The sequence below is a fragment of the Adelges cooleyi genome, unplaced genomic scaffold (assembly GCF_023614345.1).
Source record: "Adelges cooleyi isolate 19-005CV unplaced genomic scaffold, UGA_ACOO_1.1 ACOO_flye_CR_arks_rails_tigmint_CR_PRNA_384, whole genome shotgun sequence".
NCBI lineage: Eukaryota > Metazoa > Arthropoda > Insecta > Hemiptera > Adelgidae > Adelges > Adelges cooleyi.
In genome coordinates, this window is record NW_026096061.1 from 845,517 (window position 1) to 865,305 (window position 19,789).

The window sequence follows — 19,789 nt, forward strand, 5'->3', positions numbered from 1 at the left end:
AAGCACGAGGTTGCTCTAGATAATTGACCATGTGACCAATGCTAGTAAAAAAACAACTACAGCTATCCGTGCATACGGCCAACGTATAAGTGTGTTTATTCTTAGACCCGCTGTTGTTTCCTTTGGGCTGTGACACCGGCCAAGTGTATCGCGAAAACCGACTCGAGTGTCGTGTTGTAATATTATTGGAGAAACCGGCTTTTCTCGAGAAGCCCAGTCGTTAAACGCATAAATGCGTATAACATAAGTTCTACGGTCGTCCGTGACGTTTTAATATCGCCAAGTATACCGTTAAGCTCGGTCGTATCGTCTTTCATGTGCCCTTTCAGGCCTGCCATACGAATACGGCTTGTCCCGTTGTCCAAGATAAACATTTTATTAACAATACTCACGGCCAGCTCGGGCATTGCCATCTTGCGGATATTATAATATCACGACACGTATACAATTAATTGCACGCAGAAAGCAAAACACTTGCATTGTAGTTGAAGGGACGATGCCTTGTAAGTCTGCCACGAGAGTCCCGTTTGGAGTGTCAGACGGCCTCGCCATATGTACGCTTTGCATTTTGTCGATCACACGACTTAACTCGTTGTATATATTATGTATACAACAGAGGGTCGCCGGGGGATACAAAATAAACACACGGTTGTATTTCGAAACGAAGATGAAGCAACGGTTAGCAATACTAGTCTATATTATCTTATTATTATGCGCTGCTCGGCAACGACAATAAGACGGAATTCGTTTTGTGCTGTACACAAGAGAATGGTTGTGGCTAAAATTTGGCCTTTGGGGACTATTGGGCATGTCTAACCGGAGCGACGGCGTTGGTGTGATCCTTCTGTAGGTAACAATATGATATGGTTACAACACCGTCGGCCTTTGTTAATTTTCCTTTTGTTTACTCCAACAGAACCAGTTTATTCGGGGGAAAAAAAGAAAACAATATAATATCCTCTTGCGTTAGTACACGAGTATTGGCCAACGATTGACTATGAATTATTCATGTAATATTTTTGTTCGCTGGCAGATCACATCGACAAGTTTTAAATTTAAATAAAAGCCAGTGATTTACTTGAGTCATACCGAATACAGTGCACTGTGTAGTACAAAATAATATCCATGTGTCAAACGTGGACGTCTCGAAAGAGATAATTGGCCGGTCGGGAAATGAACAAAAAATGGAATCTGTCGGATGCCGGACAAGTAAACACAATAGAAAATAGTTTGCTAACCGTCAAGGTCGTGTCGATGTAACAATATTAATCGTGCGAGATCATTTTAGTTTGGCAACGCACATTTACCTATCATTGTGCCCCAAGAGAGGCAAACAGAGAGCCAACAGTGCAAAATATACAGTCAGAGTTGTGCACCATTCGAATAAAACGTTATCCGAATAATCATATCTAGATAACATATTATTATTATTATTATTCGGGTAAAAGTTTCTCGAATAATTTCAAAATTTAATTATTCGAACAAAAAGTTACTCGAACAACTTTTTGTTCGGATAAGAATTTATGACTTAACAATGTAATGATGTATCTATTTCCATTAAACATGCGACTAAACCCGTATGGAACGACAACAGTGTATAACAGCTATTGGCGATCCGGCGGACGTTGACTTTTGGGGCTATAACACATGCAGCAAGACGGCTATTTTGGAGGCGTCAACGGCAATACTGCGAAACATTGTGGGGAACGCGAGTAGTGGCTTTTTTTTTTTTTTTTTTTATCAACACTGTTATTATTATTCTCGATAAATACAAAAAGAAGCGTGATGCCTTGCTGCTGCTCCGAGGTGACACTTGTTTGATTGAAGACGCTCGGCTCGGTTAAAAGCGGCGCGCACAACGAGTCGTGCACAAAGGCCGTGGCGCAAAATAGAATAAGGCAATAATTATATACAATATATAATATATATATATAAGTATAAATGTATTAACCGCGGGCGCTAAGATGGATCACCGGGCGGCCGCGTACAATGACACCGTGGCGGAGGAGGAGGAGGAAAGCCCCCTTTTCATCGCAGAAGCAGTAGCAATTTTCTTTTGACCCTTTTCATTATTGAAACGTTTCGCCCCGCCGCCCGTTGTTGGCGAAAATTTTGATTGAATACCTTACACCCGGAGTCCTCTTCTGTTGCCGGCGCCTATAAGCGCCTCCTAAGCGCCCTCTCGGCCTGTTGTGTGTGTGTGTGTGTACAATGTACCATCGTCGGATGGAAGATTAAGGGGAAAAAAAAAACCGACCATTTCAACGGCGGTTTTAAAATATATATTAAGTTAATGATTCGTTACGCGATATCACCGCGCAAGGTCTCGGTTTTGTATTATTACATATTCGCTGTATACACGAATACTACATTATAAAGTTGTATACTTAATATATATATATATTATAATATATGCACACGCGTTAAGTGTGTAGGTGCCTATACACAACTTTCCAACCGTACAGTTATTACACACACACACACACACTGTATATTATGTGATCGGTAAAGCGGAAGAGTATAATAATATGGGAGTTTTTTTTTTTTTTCTAATTGAAAAGTTCCAGTAAAATAATAATTATTTCGTCGTACGGGCTAAACGCGGTTAGCACTTGGTTGACCGCGTTTTCAAAGAACCGTAGTGTTGACGTTTACGGTAGTGTCAGTGTCCTTCTTCCGGGTAGTTCGAAAAAGAGTTAAAAAAAAAAACCACAATTTCAAACTTGCCATAAATTAACGCGGTAATAGCTGGTGTTATTTACTTATATTTCTACGCGTCGTCCGCTTGTTTTGTACATAATATGTTTGTATCGTTAAGCGCAGTTTTGTCGCCACATTTTTAATATAGTCTTACATAGTTTTATATTTATTCATTTTATATCTAATAGTCCAACAGTCTTGCCCGGGAATATTGACCGAAAATCTACTACAAATATTGTACTTAATTGATGAGAACCAAGTTTAGGTGGACTTGCCCCGTTTTATTTACCCTATAAACTCAGTAAGAAAACCATCCCTATGTTATGTTCTACAAGAATCAGCATTAATGTTAATGTATACATATATTTAAATGTCTCTTTATGTCAAACAATAACTGGATGTTTTATTATTGTAATTATTTTCTGGAGTTTCTAGAAAAGCCTAAAGAATTTCATTTGTATATAAATACAATTTTGGGAAATTATTCGATTTATTTTTCATTCGAATAACAGAATTTGAAATTATTCGATTAATTTTTCATTCGAATAACAGAATTTGAAATTATTCGATTAATTTTTCATTCGAATAACAGAATTTGAAATTATTCGATTAATTTTTCATTCGAATAACAGAATTTGAAATTATTCGAATAACTTTTCATTCGAATAATTATGTTTGGAATATTCGAATGAAAAATCATTCGAATAACTTTAACATGGACAATGTGATATCTATAGATGATTATTTGGATAACAATTTATTCGAATGATGATGATGATTGTGCACAACTCCGGCCGGGCGACCTTGTGATTTAAAACGGTTTGGTTTGAAAAATAAAAATGTAATTTCCGCACAAGTCTTGTGTTTTTTTACATATTATACACGTTTCGATAATGTAAAATCGTCGTAAAACTATATTGACCTACGTAAAACTTTATGTGCACTTGTGTGTAAATAAAAAAAAAAAAAACACTCTCCGCGGGGGGGACGGCACACATCCAGAGCGATTGGAGAGCCGATGAATTGTAGCCATAAACAACGAAGAAGCGGCGGCCAGTATAGTGCACCATCCGGCCGGCGTGCGTGCGTGCATCCTTGGAATGTAAAGGGCAAAAAAATAAAACATACGTGTGTATATTATATACATTTTTTATACGTACCTACTAAATAAAGGAAGTAGGAAAGAAGAGAAAAAAAAAATTGAAAAATAGCAGAAACACAACGCCGCCGCAACGGGGGTTGAATTTATTGGCCGCCAGGGAATTATCGGGAACGGCCCTTGGCTAAACCTTTAAACAACCGTATAAATATGATCATTGCCAATATTATATATATATATATATATGTGATGCCGTACACCATTGCTTTATGTACACGAGTGTACCGACGGTGTTCCATCCGGCGTATAAAAATTTCATGACCGCAAGTAGTAGTACTTAATATACTAGTGCATCCAATCACTATTGTCCGCCTATTTTTCGGTCGGTGTGGCATATAAATCTACGTGGGGGATTATGTACTTGCTCGGGTTTTCCCGGATCGCATATTATTACAATAATACATTAACGGTATTTTGCACGCACAGCGTTCGGAGTTGGCCGTCAATCGAATCAAAAACATCATCTAGATAATTTGCATCTGGATAACACATTGTTCGAGTAAAAGTTATTCGAATAGTTGAAAAAATAATTATTCGAATGATATGTTATTCGAATAATTTCAAATTCTGTTATTCGAATAACTATGACAGGGACAGAAATGACACAAGAGGAGCAATAACATGGTAAATTTGAATTTTTCCACAAATTTGTGCACTTGAAAAATATTCAACCTTACATCCACTCTGTTACAGAATGTTAATAATTGTACACATGCATAAATAGATAAAAAAAAGGAGCTGTAACTTGCTGAAATATATTTTTTAGCCTTAAAGTCCGTAGCTATAGAAGGTCGAAATTTTAATAACCAATACAATTTATTTTTGACAGTCTAATATACAATATATATTATTATGGTAACACTAGTGAACCGTTTGTCTGACCATTAGAGCGGTGGACAAGACGGTATTGGCTTAGGTGTAAAGTTGAACGTTTTGAGAGAAGTTTGGCACCCTTTGGAGAGTGACGGTTCGAGAAAGCCGTCGTATGTACGAAGGAATATAGGCGAGACCGTCTCCTTATATGCGGCCGTAGGAATAGAGCACTACCTACATATATTATATTATGATAAAAAGACAACCGAGAAGACGGGCGAGAGTGGAAAAATTGGCGTTAAATTGTGTTGTACACGGAATCGGACGCCTCGGGGGAGAGAAGTATAATATGTACAAACGAGTCGTGTATGATCAAGATGAATGGTAGCGGATCCACACAAGCGAGTAACGCGAAATGTGTGTTTGTATGTGAGATACAGCAACGAGAAGAGAAAGTCCGATTGTATATTATATTTTGTGTAATATAATATAGTAACGATATCACCGTGGCCGGCAAGAATTGGATAATAATATAAATATGTTATTACATAATAATGTATAATAATATCATAATTTTGTACCCAGTCGGTGGCGAATGATAATCAAGTACACATACAGCTATCATGCAGCTATTATCATTATTATTAATACTGTCGGTCCCCCTGGTCGGAGTGGTCGGGGAGTGCCTAGCGTGCGACTTGGCCGCTAATATTAATAATTATAATTGTACGGTAATTATGATTGAGCCACCGCCGACCGAATATGGTGAAACTCTTAGGTTTTTTGTGTCCAAGTGCCCTGGGGTCAGTGTAAGAAATTGTCAGAAGTACCTATTATATTTGTTCGACGGGCCCCCGTCTCAAACAACAACCAGATTGTTTAACGCGCTACCTACAGTAAGTAGGTAGGTATGTAATAATATTATATACATAGGATCTATTTTCTTTATAACTTATTTGCTGCGTGTGGTCTTCAATCTCCATGCAATATATTATGTAGGTATAATAGCTAATCGGCCGACTATACGAATTTAACAATGTAAATTAATATAAACCGACGGCAGTACATATTTATATTTATATATATATATAGTGGTATGATGAAAACATCATTTTTGTAATTAGTCATTTTTTTTTTTATCCTGGGAAACTTTAAACCGCAACAGCTCATCGCATCCACCGATTGTGTGAACGAAAAACAAAATATTTTAAATTCTATACATCATTATGTTGTACACTAATGATATGGTTATTGAATAATAATATTTTGTCGGAGCTGTTTTTTAATTTTTAGCTTCGATGTTGCTGTGCATATTCTTATTCGAATAGTCATTTTTGCAATAAGTTTACCTTTACATACTGTTTTTTATATATTTTGTAAATGTAGTATAATCCTACATTAGATTTGTGAGAAATAATGTTTAAAAAAATAATTAATTGAAAACTACTTAAATAATATAGTTGAACGTTATTCGAATAACTTTTACTCGAATAATGTATTATCTAGATAATGTTTTATTCGAATGATGATGCACAACTCTGCTTGTAATTATTGCAATAGCCATAGGAAATATTATGTTATACATGTAGGACGGTTCATTTCAAGTACAGTCTAAATCGGTACTTTATAGAATAAGTCAGCAAAGTTGGATCATATAAATTTTTTAAATCTCAATGTGATATCATTACAATCAGACCATCACAAAGTGGCCACAGATTCGCACCGTAGCATTCGCTTGAAAGTGATTACCACCGGTAAATAATTGGCTAGAAGAACTGAATAATATACCTAACCTAGTTCTATATAATTTAGCATATGATAGAAATTCCTATAAATATGTCCCTAATGTTGTGGCTCGTTGAAAGGGCAAAATATTAAGAGGTAAGTGGATAATGTAGCGAATTTCAAATGTAATAATTAAAATTTTAAAACTATTATAAATGTTTTTTTGTAAGATATACGGTTTTCATAAATGCTGTTTAGGAGTCTAGCAAATTTTTTTTCACAATTTTGTTGTATTGGAATATAGGTACGTGTTCATTTATTATTTGTAAGTACTAGGTAAGCGTTACATATTGTGGAACACTTGTATGCACAGTAAATGATACACCTCGAATTTTCAAATCGAAAAAAACTCTCGATAAATTTGCACTAACTTATAGTGATTCCTATGCGACACCCCCCCCCCCCCCAATATTATTCTTCGCCCCGTCCTTACTCCCCTAATTTCTTTTTCAAATTATCTCTTTAGCATCGATAAGATAATTGTGAGCAAAAAAAATTTATACAAATTATGGACTTGTAAAAATGTAAATATAGTATACTATGTTCAGCTTTTACGCGGAGCTAAGGTACTGTTTTGTATGGTAGGTTTTTATTTTTTTTTTGTGTAAGAACTTAGTTGGGCCAAAAAATTATTTATTATTTTCCCTTTCGAACCGAACGAAAACGGTTTCCAATGCGAGTGTAGTAAGTATTTCTAAAAAACCAACAGAAAAAGAGTGCTTGGATGGCACACGACATACAACGCAAATAAAAAATGTTCTTACACATGTGTTGTTTACTGTCAACGAGACGGTACAATGGTTACAAACTTGACACCGCCACTCATTCCTACAGTGTATTTTCTTACAGAAGGTATTGCTAGTAAAGATAACTTCACAGTCATCAACCACGGTGGCTCAATATTCCCATTGCATTATAAAATCACCTCGAGTACTATTATCGAATAGTTTCAAAACTAACAAATCAAGTATTCCGAATCCGAGTTTAATTTTGTTAAAAACTAACAATGCATTTAAAACATTTTATACCGTTTTTCTGCGTCACGTTATATTTCTTGCAATGTCAAGGTGTCATCGATACTGTAGTGATTGTAAGTATAAAGAGCACTATTTATATTTTATGACTCTATACGTTATAAATTCTCATTATGAAAAAAAATAGGACTGGATTCGAGAAAAAGTCTTGGAAAGAGCGGGGGGGCAAAATATATTGAACTTTGATGGAATGCAAACTATATTTAACGATATATCAGAGATGCTCAACTCACGCGTAAAGCTCGAAAAAACCGAAGAATTGAAAATAGGTAATACACAATAGACGAGTATGTTTTTCTAGTATAACCCATTGTTTGTTCTCAACTCATTAGGCCTTTACTTAAAAGATATTATACTATAATATTTTGTACTTTCAGCCCGTTTATATACAAAGGAGCAAATCGAAGAATTGGCCCGGTCGTACGTGCGTTCAGAAGATCCGGCTGTATTGGTAAATAAAAACTACAATACTATATTACAAGATATGAGGCCCGTTAGGTTGCTTGTGTAAAGAGATATTTAAAATATTGAAACCTTCTTTTTGACACGGAAAGGGAGAATTCAATTGATATAAAACATTTTTAACTACTATGAAATTGATTAGTGACGTGGTTATGATTTTGTTTTTGGAGGGGGGGGGGAGATTGAAGTATTCCTGAGTAAACATAAAGTGGGGAGCAACGCCCCCTACACGCCTCATCCAAGTTTACTCTTTTTTTGAATATACCTACTATTGTACACAGTTATATATTTTATGTTATAACATACTTTATAGTTATATATATTTTTATAATATAATATACATTGAAAATTTAATACAAAATAACTTTTTTAAATAATAATTTTACAACAGAAAATCTATTTTTTGAGTTCTATTCGTCTTATATTTCTACGAACTGCCAACATGGCTAAGCCATTAAAATCTATCCTGTTTTAAGATAATTAATAGTTAATTACTATTAAAATGTATTGACAATTATTTAATCACAATGCATAAAATGTAAGCATGTTTTTGTTTTTACATCGCACATGGTATTTTAGGCTCTTGTTTAGGCCCTTAATAAATATTTAGCTCCCCCCCTCAAAAAAAAAAAAAAAATTAGTTGACTTAAATTTTATTTTTTTTGTCAATGATCAATGATTACCGATTACTTTTACAAAATGATTAATTATAATATTAACAACACTGCTATATTTTATTATACTGTTAAAAAAAATAGGAAAGGATAGCATACGTGGTCAACAGACATGATGTAAAGGGAGACGGCATATATTGTCTTGAGCAACTCAAAGGAGTAATCGGTGATATAAAAATCGAAGTTGAAGAAATAACCCCTCATTATCCCAATGATGAAGAAATCACAGAGATCTATTCCAGTAATAAAACAATAGAATAATATTCAATAAATGAGTCGAGTTGAAATGTTGAAAAACTATTGCAAAGACATTTATAAATTTCACACTACTATCGTGTAATTTAATATTGCGTTATTATTAAGATGTTTTTCAAGCGTTCCACATTGTTTTTCTCAATTCATCAGGCTTTCGGTTAAAAGATACTATAATATTTTGTACTTTCAGACCGGTTTTTTACAAAGCAGCAAGTCGAAGAATTGGCGCAATTGTACGTGCGTTCAGAAGATCCGGCTGTATTGGTAAATAAAAACTACAATACTATATTACAAGATATGAGGCCCGTTAGGTTGCTCGTGTAAGGAGATATTTAAAATATTGAATATTTCAATTGTTCTATGCAAGACAGGTTACATTCTTATAACTATAACGGGTACTAATTATACTCTTTTAACAATAGGAAAAGATAACAAACGTGGTAAATTTACACGATGAAAAAGAAGACGGCACCTATGGCTTCGAGCAAGTACGAAGTGTAATCGCTGATTTAAAAATCGAATTTGAAGAAATAACCGTTCATTGCCCCAGTGATGAGCAATTAAAACAGCACTACTACAGTAATAAAAACAATAGAATAATATTCAATAAACGAGTCGAGTAAAATGTTGAAAAACAACTATTGCAAAGACATTTCATTAATAAAGTCGTATAGCTGTGAATAAATAATTTTTTTTAAACTACAAAATCATAACTCGTATATGTACTAAAAAAATTAAAAAAACAGGCTCCCTTCTTTTGAAAATGTAAAAAAAAACGATTAGAAAAATGTGAGATACAAGATCATTATTTATTATTATTTTTTTTTTTTTTTTGGGAAAGAAAATTATAAATTTCACACTGATTTCGTTTATTTAATATTGCGTTATTATTGAGATGTTTTTAAAGTGTTCCACGTTGTTATTTTCAACTCATTTGGCATGTTTTGTTTGTTTAAAAAATTCATAATAATATTTTGTAATTTCAGACACCACATACACTACGGAAGACGTTGTAACAATCATCATTAATAATTTACTTACCGAATAGTTTATTTATAATATTAACTGTTATTAAATTACTGCATGCACGTAGTAAAGCACATATTCAATATTAATGTAGTCTTGATTGATTAATAAATTATTTTTGCTCTTATATCTCGTTAGTCTTGTGATTTTTCAAAATGCAATTTTCAAGACATTTTTGTCGATACTATTTCGGCGCGATGCCATTTAAGTGTATATCTAAATAAACATGCGAATTTAAATTTTATAAAAGATAATATGATAACCTCATATGACCAAACGTAGGTAAAAAAGTTTAGATAAATAAATAGCACAAACTTAAAAACAGATTTGTCCAATGTCACTATGTACAGGGTGATCCACTTATCGTGAACCATTCAATTTTAAACTTTCTTATTCTAAGTGATCTCAATTTTCTACATTTTTTTTTACGGTTACGCCCTCCCAGATCGATGATATAGATATTAACTTTCGATTTTCAAATGGGATGATATGTTTTTTTTTTTTTAAATTATGCCTCAAAACTAAATAAATATAAAATATCATTTTGTATTGGTTAGTTATACATTACACCGTTATGTAAACGTTATACTGAAACTTATATTGTTGATTTGTATATCTACCGTAGTAAATACAGACAAATTTTAACTAATTAACGGGAATGTAAAAATTAAATTTACAAACTATAAAATAAAGAGTTTAGGAAGTGTATATTTGAAATTAAACTCATTCCATTATTGATTGTAATATACATTTTTTTTTCATTGAGCATAACTTAACCATTCACATTATAATTATCTATATGATGACTAAATTCAATAAAAAACATTGACAATACATATATTAATAATAAAAAAAATAAAACTTGTATTGCTATTAAATATTAACACTATAGGATTTGTAGATATAACTTGATAAAAAAAAACAATACAAATGTTGACAATTTTTTTGTCGGTTTTTAGATAGTATGTATTAAATATTATTCAATTTTAATTTTAGTTTCAAATTAAATATTAATTCAAACCGTATTATACTTCAATAATATTTAATGGCATTTATCTGTTAACATGGTATTACTCTATTGGCCGATTTCAGACAAGCGTTAAAAATGTTTTTAAATCAAAAAATGGGTACTCAGTCATTGTTTGATACGTGTTTGGTTTTATACAACTACTTATCGAAGTTGTGATATTTATCATTTGCTTACCAAAAATAGTTTAAAGAAAATCAAACAAATATTAACAGTTAACATACATATAAAATATCAAATCTGTATTGATGTATTTATATTTTGTTATTTGAAACACTCTCGGCGGACCCGTTCAACAGTGTTGAAATTGTTTTAAAATATTAGAAAGTAATTTGAGTGAAAGTAATTACTCTGTTTGACAAGGAAATCTCAAACAAAAGTTCTGTGAAACAATTAATTGCATGTAAAAAAAATTGTACTCTTGATTTTTATAAATGAAATCATCACTTATTAGTTAATATGTTTGTATTTATATTGTTTTTGTGTTATAGAGTGTATTAAGACATATACATGCCTATATGTTATTTATAAGACTTTTATGAACTATACATGTACTTCCTATGTGGACATTATACAAAATTTAAATGTTAATACTGAAACTGATATTGTTGATTTGTACATTTACTGTAGTAAACACAGACAAATTTGAACTAATTAACTGGAATGTAAAAATTAAATTTACAAACTATAATATAAAGTGTTTGGGAAGTATATATTTTAAAATAAACCCGTTCCATTATTGATTGTAATATACATTTTTTTTTCATTGTGTATAACTTAACAGTTAACCATTAACATTATAATTATCTACATGATGACTAAATTCAATAAAAACCATTGACAATATACATTAATAATAAAAATAAATAAAACATATTGCTATTAAATGTTAACACTATAGGATTTGTAGAATAGAACTTGATAAAAAAAAAAACAAATTATCGGTTTTTAAATAGTATGTATTAAATATTATTCAATATACTTTGAAATTGATACATTTTTTCTAAAACCAATCAAATAGGAAAAAAATCATTGTTTTTAATTTTTGATGGCTACAATAACAGATAATAAGGTGTATACATATTACTCAATGTAGTGTAATATGTACTAGTACATATTACTACTTTTGTTGACTATAAACAAGCATATGATTCAGTCAATAGGGAAGTGCTATGGAATGCACTCATAACCTTTGGAATACCGTCCAAAACAGTGAAAATGATTAAACTATGCATGGATAAAACGAGATGTAAAATTAAATTCAACCAACATATGTCAGATGAATTTGAAGTTAAGACTGGACTCCGACAGGGAGATGCGTTATCCCCAGTACTCTTTAATATAGCACTAGAAACGGTAGTAAATAAAACGAAGAGCAAGTATGATGGGTTGAACTTGGATGATAACATAAGACAATGCGGAATTTTAGCGTATGCAGATGATACTATCATATTAGGATCAAATAAACAAGAAGTAATAATGGGCACGAAGGAGCTAATAAAAAATAGTAAAGACATCGGATTACAAATCAACGAATCAAAGACTAAATGTATGGTAATATCAAGACGAGAAAATCATGGAGAACATATAGAAGTTGAGGATTTTAAGTTTGAAAGGGTACATAGTTTTTAATATCTGGGTGTTACAATAAATAGCAAAAATAATAATCACGAAGAAATTAATATAAGAACGACTGCAGCGAGTAAATGCTATTATGGGTTAACGAGCATATTTAAATCAAAACAAGTATCAATCAAATCGAAAATTACACTTTACAAAGTAATTATCAGACCAGTTCTTTTATATGCTTGTGAAACATGGCCAACGACCAAAGGAGACGAAGACAAAATAGCAATCTTTGAAAGACGAATACTACGAAGAATATATGGGCCAAAAAGAAATAATATCACACAACAATATGAAAATAGAAGCAAAATAGAATTACAACCGCTATATAAAGAACCGGACATAGTAGCAGTATTACAATATAGAAGAATCGCATGGGCTGGCCACGTATGGAGGTCAAATAGCCTAATGAAAGCGGTATTAAAATGGAAACCCCTTGGGAAAAGACCACTAGGCAGACCAAAACAAAGATGGATAGACAAAGTAAAAAAGACTTTACAAGAAATTGGAATACAACATTAAAAGCAGTAGCACAGGATAGAGACAGGTGGAAGCTAATTTGTGTTGCGGTAATGGGCCTCAATGGCTTCTGAAAAACCGAAGAAGAAGATACATATTACTCTATCAAATAAACTGAAATCTTTAATTTATGTAGCTATACGTTGCTACATAAGTTATTTATACTAATATGTTATTAATCGACTTTCACATTTACATATCTTTTGATACATTTTAAATAAACCTATTTTACGATCGCCGGTAAAACGAAATGTGATGCGGTCGAGCGTGATCTGTTCCCAGCAGTGAGTGGGTACCGGGTTCAAATCCGGCTACCCCCGCAAATACTTTTTGCCTTTTTTTTCAACTTTTATGGTAATTTATACTGCAAAAAGTCTAAAAACTTATAAAATATTTATATTTTATCACTACAGAATACATTTTTTACCCTCAAAAGTACTCGATAACCTACATTGCATTCGGGTTTTCGTCATTTATTATACTTCTCGTACTGATGATTGAATGACAATTTTTTTTGTATAAGTGCACTATTTTAGAATTCCGATCCGTTAATGATTTCCTATAAATATGTACCTAATGTTGAGGCTCGTTGATAAGCCAACGTAATAAGGGGTTAGTGGATAATGTAGTGAATTTTAAATGTTAAAATTAACGTTTTAAAACTATTATATGTTTTTTTGTAAGATATACGGTTTTAACAAATGCTGTTTAGGAGTCTAGCATTTTTTTTTTTACAATTTTTTTGTATTGGTATGGATACGTGTTCATTTATTATTTGTAAGTACTAGGTAAGGCGGGAGTTTTTTTTCCTAATAATTTTAAAACGTTATATATTGTGGGACACTTGTATGCACAGTAAATGATACATCTTGAATTTTCAAATCGAAAAATACTCATGATAAATTTCCACTAACCTATAGTGATTCTTACACCCCCCCCCCCCCAATATTCTTCTTTCCCCCGTCCTTACTTCCCTAATTTATTTTTCAAATTATCTCTTTAGCATCGATAAGATAATTGTGAGCAAAAAAAATGTATACAAATTATGAACTTGTAAAAATGTAAATATAGTATATTATGTTCAGCTTCCACGCGGAGCTGAACTGAGGTACTGTTTTGTATGGTAGGTTTTTGTTTTTTTGTGTAAGAACTTAGTTGGGCGAAAAAATTATTTATTATTTTCCCTTTCGAACCGAACGAAAACGGTTTCCAATGCGAGTGAAGTAAGTATTTCTAAAATACAAACAGAAAGAGAGCGCTTGGTTGACAAACTACACACAACGCAAATAAAAAACGTTCTTACACATGTGTTGTTTACCGTCAACGAGACGGTACAATAGTTACAAACTTGACACCGCCACTCATTCCTACAGTGTATTTTCTTACAGAAGGTATTGCTAGTAAAGATAACTTCACAGTCATCAACCATAGTAATACAATATTCCCATTGCATTATAAAATCACCGCGAGTACTACTCTCGAATAGTTTCATAACTAACAATTAAATATTCCGAATCCGAGTTTAATTTTGTTAAAAACTAACAATGCATTTAAAAAACATTATACTGTTTTTCTGCGTCACGTTGTATTTCATGCACGGTCAAGGTGCCCCTTCTGAAGCACAAGTTGTAAGTATAATAAACACTATTTATTTATGATTATATACATTCTATATTACAGTCCAATAGGTATAGTTTAAAGTTTAATTCTCATTATGAAAAATTATAGAATTTTGTTCGAGAGCAAGTCGCGACAAGAGTGGGACAAAATGTATTAAACTTTGATGGAATGGCAACTGTATTTAACGATATAGCAAAATTGCTCAACTCACGCGTAAGGCTCGGAAAAAGCGATAGATTGAAAATGGGTAATTAACAATAGACAAATATGTTTTTCTAGTATAACACATTGTTATTCTCAACTTTATTAGGCCTTTGATTTAAATGTATACTATAATACTTTGTTCTTTCAGCCTGTTCATATACGAAGCCGGAAGTCGAACGCTACGCCCGATCGATTGTGGGTTTTGATCATCCGGCTATATTGGTAAATAAAAACTACAGTACTATATTACAAGATAAAAGGCCCAATAGGTTGCTTGTGTGGAGATATTTAAAATATTGAAACCTTCTTTTTGACACAGAAAGGGAGAAATTAATTGATATAAAACATTTTTAACTACTATGAAATAGATCAGTGACGTGGTTATGATTTTGTTTTTGGAGGGGGGGGGGAGATTGAAGTATTCCTGAGTAAACATAAAGTGGGGAGCAACGCCCCCTACACGCCTCATCCAAGTTTACTCTTTTTTTGAATATACCTACTATTGTACACAGTTATATATTTTATGTTATAACATACTTTATAGTTATATATATTTTTATAATATAATATACATTGAAAATTTGATACAAAATAACTTTTTTAAATAATAATTTTACAACAGAAGATCTATTTTTCGAGTTCTATTCGTTTTATATTTCTACGAACTGCCAACATGGATAATCCATTAAAATCTATCCTGTTTTAAGACAATTAATAGTTAATTACTATTAAAATGTATTGACAATTATTTAATCACAATGCATAAAATGTAAGCATGTTTTTGTTTTTACATCGTACATGGTATTTTAGGCTCTTGTTTAGCCACTTGATAAAAATTTAGCTCCTCCTCCCTCAAAAAAAAAAACAATTACGTGTTGATTTAAATTTTTTTTTTTTTTGTCAATGATCATTGATTATTGATTACTTTTAAAAAATGATTAATTATGATATTAACAACACTGCTATATTTTATTATTCTGTTAAAAAAAATAGGATAGGATAACATACGTGATCAATTCGCACGATGTAAACCAAAACGGAAAATATAGCTACACGCAAATACGAAATGTAATCGCCGCTTTAAAACAAGAATTTGCCGCATTGGAAATAACCGAACAATTTCCCAGTGATAAGCAATTAAAAGAGCTATATTACAGTAATAAAAAAATAGAATAATATGATTAAGATTAGCAAAATGCGAGATACAAGATCATTTATTTTTATTTTTGAAAAGAAAATTATAAATTGCAAACTAATATCGTAATATTTAGTATTTTTATTATTGAGATGTTTTTCAAAAGTCCCACATTGTGATTTTCAACTTATTTGGCATGATTTATTTGTTTAAAAAATGTATAATAATATTTTGTAATTTCAGACAGAAAATACAGTGCAAAAGACGTTGAAACACTCATCTTGAATAATTTATTTACGGAGTAGTTGATTAACTGTTATTGAATTACTACATGCATGTAGTAAAACACATGTTCAATATTAATGTTGTCTTGATTGATTAATAAATTATTTTGGCTCTTACATCTCGTTAGTCTTGTGATTTTTCGAAATGCAATTCTCAAGGCATTTGTGTCGATACTATTTCGGCGCGATGCCATTTAAACTTATATCTAAATAAACATGTAAGTTTAAATTTTGTAAAAGATAATATGATAACCTCCTATGACCAAACGGAGGTAAAAAAAGTTTAGATAAAGAGATAGCACAAACTAAAAAACCGATTATACTTCATTAATGTTTAATGGCATTTGTCTATTAACATGGTGTTACTCTATTGGCCGATTTCAGGCAAGCGTTAAAAATGTTTTTAAATCATAAAATGGGTACTCAGTCATTGTTTGATAAGTGTTTGGTTTCAGATAACTACTTATCGAAGTTGTGATATTTATCATTTGCTTATTAAAAATAGTTTAAAGAAAACCCATACAATTATTTACAGTTAACATATTATCACAATGAGCTCGGTATCACTACAGATTATATGAAAACAGATTGTTCACTCTCGATGTAAACAAAATATGAGCTGATAAGCACTCCGCCGAAACCAGTGTGGCCATGTCAGCCGGAACGAAATTATCGAACTTGTATTTACCACAAATTATATGATTATTTCATATAATCTGTGTATTTACCATATTGAATGTTAAAAAAATAATAAATGTTATATAGGTAATAATATTGACCCCGTCGATAACACTCTATCATTATCTCAAAAACATTTCATTATTAAACACTGATATATATATATCAGTGTTGGAAAGAATGCATTTATTGGATTTCATTGCTTTTTAGAGGAATGCAATCATGAATGCATTACATTTAGTTTTAAGGATTGAGGAATGGGAATTAATTAATTTTATGTCGGAATGTGAATGAATTCTAAAAAAAGAAACACTTCATGGCTAATTAGCAATCTTTAATTGACTGTAATTTACTAATTTATATTTAATTTATGATGTATTTTATACATTTTTTCATAGCAAATGAACAGATTGATGAACAATAAATAATCAATTACTAACATTTTTTAAACAGTTTTAAAGGAATTAATTTTCTGAAAAAATGAATGTCTTACATCAGATGAATCACCTGTAGTTTATACTAGGTGATGTTTTGGTTAACATTATTATTCTGACCAAAAAAAATTAAAATTATTAAAACATATTATTATATTTAAATTTGTTTTCATTCGTAATACTTAAAATAGCATCTAAGTCTTGTATACAGTTTGCATTTTAAGAATAATGGAAATGGTTCTGGCAAAACATTTTTTTTAAATAACCAAAAATTGGACTGGTGTCGGATTTATATTATTCCCATTTCCCACCCCCCTAGGATGGTTACAGATTTTTTTAGTATTTGAGCCATAATTTTGGGACCTTTAAGTTGAAAATTTGTCAGTTGTTAGAACTCATATGTATCCGTAACATGTTAAACGGGAAAAAAAATTCGGCACTTCAGTTTTTTATACTATTTTACTAAAAAGTATACTATTTCATTTATGTGACCTTTGTGATTTAATTAATTTTTACTAATTATTTCATGTTCGTTATTTTTTATTTATTTTAACCTATTAGCAGGCGCGCATGCGCATTTTGTACACCAATTATACTTTTAAAGACAAGACTTTTATCTGAGTAGCCTATAGAATAAGAGTAAATAAAAAATTGGTTATATTAAAACATGTACTAGGTATATAAATATGCAACACTTTTAGTTGTTTAATACTTTTTTACAATAATTTGTATTATTTTATTTATCATTATTTTTGAATTGATATTATTTTAACAATAACAATGTAATTAAATACTTCGTGTCAATACTATTCATAGTTGATTAATGCTCTGTCAGTTGTCATGCCATATGGTGGACAGCTTACTATTTCTCTATGTTAGAAATAATTAAAATTGTATACTAATAAGTATGGATATGTTATGTTTATTGTTTATAATGCATTATATTTTTACTTATTGGGAATTTTAAAATGTTTTATTATTAAATGTATTATTATTTATTAATTGTAATTTACTATTGAAATTAAAATTTTTGCCCTTGGATACGTCATACTATATAGTGCGTAAGATAATATAAAACAACTGTAATTGTAAGAATAATATTATTAAATTACTATTATCATTATGGTTATTAATATTTATAAAATGTTTGGTAAATACAAGAGAAACATTCTGTTTAACTCAATTATTTAACAAATGCGAAAGCCCGCGAACACGTTTAAAAACAAATTCCCTTCAGACGGTCACACTGATTTTGGCGGGCCAATCATAGAGCCTTATTTGTAATCCTATTGTTAAAGGCCCGAGTGAACAATCTGTTTTCATATAATCTGTGGTATCACACTCAAAATATCAAATGTGTATTGATATATTTATATTTTGTTATTTGAAATACTCTCGGAGGACCCGTTCAACAGTGTTGAAATTGTTTTAAAATAGTAGAAAGTAATAACTCTGTTTGACAAGGAAATCTCAAACAAAAGTTCTGTGAAACAATTAATTGCATGTAAAAAAAATTGTACTCTTGGTTTTTATAAATGAAATCATCACTTATTAGTTAATACGTTTGTATTTATATTGTTTTTGTGTTATAGAGTGTATTAAGACATATACATGCCTAGATGTTATTTATAAGACTTTTATGAACTATACATGTACTTCCTATGTGGACATTATACAAATTTAAATTTTAATACTGAAACTGATATTGTTGATTTGTACATTTACTGTAGTAAACACAGACAAATTTGAACTGATTAACTGGAATGTAAAAATTAAATTTACAAACTATAAAATAAAGAGTTTAGTAGGTGTATATATAAAATAAACCCATTTCATTATTGATTGTAACACACATTTTTTGTTTTATTGAGTATAACTTAACAGTTAACCATTAACATTATAATTATCTATATGATGACTAAATTCAATAAAAAACGTTGACAATAATATATTAATAAAAAAAAAAATAAAACTTGTATTGCTATTAAATGTGAACACTATAGGATTTGTAGATACAACTTGATAAAAAAAAAAACAATACAAATTATCGGTTTTTAATTAGTATGTATTAAATATTATTCAATATACTTTAAAATCGATACATTTTTTCTAAAACAAATCAAATAGGAAAAAAATCATTGTTTTTAATTTTTGATTGCTACAATAACAGATAATAAGGTGTATACATATTACTATACCAAATAAACTGAAATCTTTAATTTATGTAGCTATACGTTGCTACATAAGTTATTTATACAATGTAGAATATGTTATTAATCAATTTTGACATTTACAAATGTTTTGATATATCTTGAATAAACCTATTTTACAATCGCCTGTAAAAACGAAATGTG

At 30.9% G+C, this 19,789-nt stretch overlaps 2 protein-coding genes and 1 long non-coding RNA gene across 4 annotated transcripts in view; 2 read left to right on the forward strand and 1 right to left on the reverse strand.

Annotated features, from left to right (window-relative positions):
* LOC126841513 (uncharacterized) overlaps positions 1-19,789 on the reverse strand; it is a 116,436-nt gene that overhangs the window by 37,632 nt on the left and 59,015 nt on the right. The gene's annotated exons all lie outside the window — the stretch shown is intronic.
* Positions 7,266-10,035, forward strand: LOC126841509 (uncharacterized). The gene is made up of 7 exons (XM_050578052.1): positions 7,266-7,547; positions 7,619-7,760; positions 7,869-7,942; positions 8,712-8,868; positions 9,073-9,146; positions 9,305-9,461; positions 9,869-10,035. The coding sequence occupies exons 1-7, from the start codon at positions 7,464-7,466 to the stop codon at positions 9,928-9,930; spliced, it is 750 nt and encodes a 249-aa protein (XP_050434009.1). The 5' UTR covers positions 7,266-7,463; the 3' UTR covers positions 9,931-10,035.
* LOC126841510 (uncharacterized) lies at positions 14,400-16,399 on the forward strand. Of its 2 annotated transcripts, none has more exons than XM_050578054.1 (5): positions 14,400-14,708; positions 14,809-14,947; positions 15,053-15,126; positions 15,898-16,060; positions 16,283-16,399. In XM_050578054.1, exons 1-5 carry the CDS (start codon positions 14,625-14,627, stop codon positions 16,342-16,344), a joined length of 522 nt encoding a protein of 173 aa, XP_050434011.1. In that variant the 5' UTR covers positions 14,400-14,624; the 3' UTR covers positions 16,345-16,399. The 2 variants fall into 2 exon arrangements, with proteins under 2 accessions (XP_050434011.1, XP_050434012.1); XM_050578055.1 differs by having other exon boundaries at positions 16,287-16,339.

Bases quoted from the DNA above. Each gene is read 5' to 3' on its own strand.
- LOC126841510 (XM_050578054.1), top strand. From the start codon at position 14,625: ATGCATTTAAAAAACATTATACTGTTTTTCTGCGTCACGTTGTATTTC. The intron at 14,948-15,052 runs GTAATTAACAAT...TTGTTCTTTCAG, and splicing joins AAGCGATAGATTGAAAATGG to CCTGTTCATATACGAAGCCG. The intron at 15,127-15,897 runs GTAAATAAAAAC...TAAAAAAAATAG, and splicing joins TTGATCATCCGGCTATATTG to GATAGGATAACATACGTGAT.
- LOC126841509 (XM_050578052.1), top strand. From the start codon at position 7,464: ATGCATTTAAAACATTTTATACCGTTTTTCTGCGTCACGTTATATTTC. The intron at 7,943-8,711 runs GTAAATAAAAAC...TAAAAAAAATAG, and splicing joins CAGAAGATCCGGCTGTATTG to GAAAGGATAGCATACGTGGT. The intron at 9,462-9,868 runs GTAATAAAAACA...TTGTAATTTCAG, and splicing joins ATTAAAACAGCACTACTACA to ACACCACATACACTACGGAA.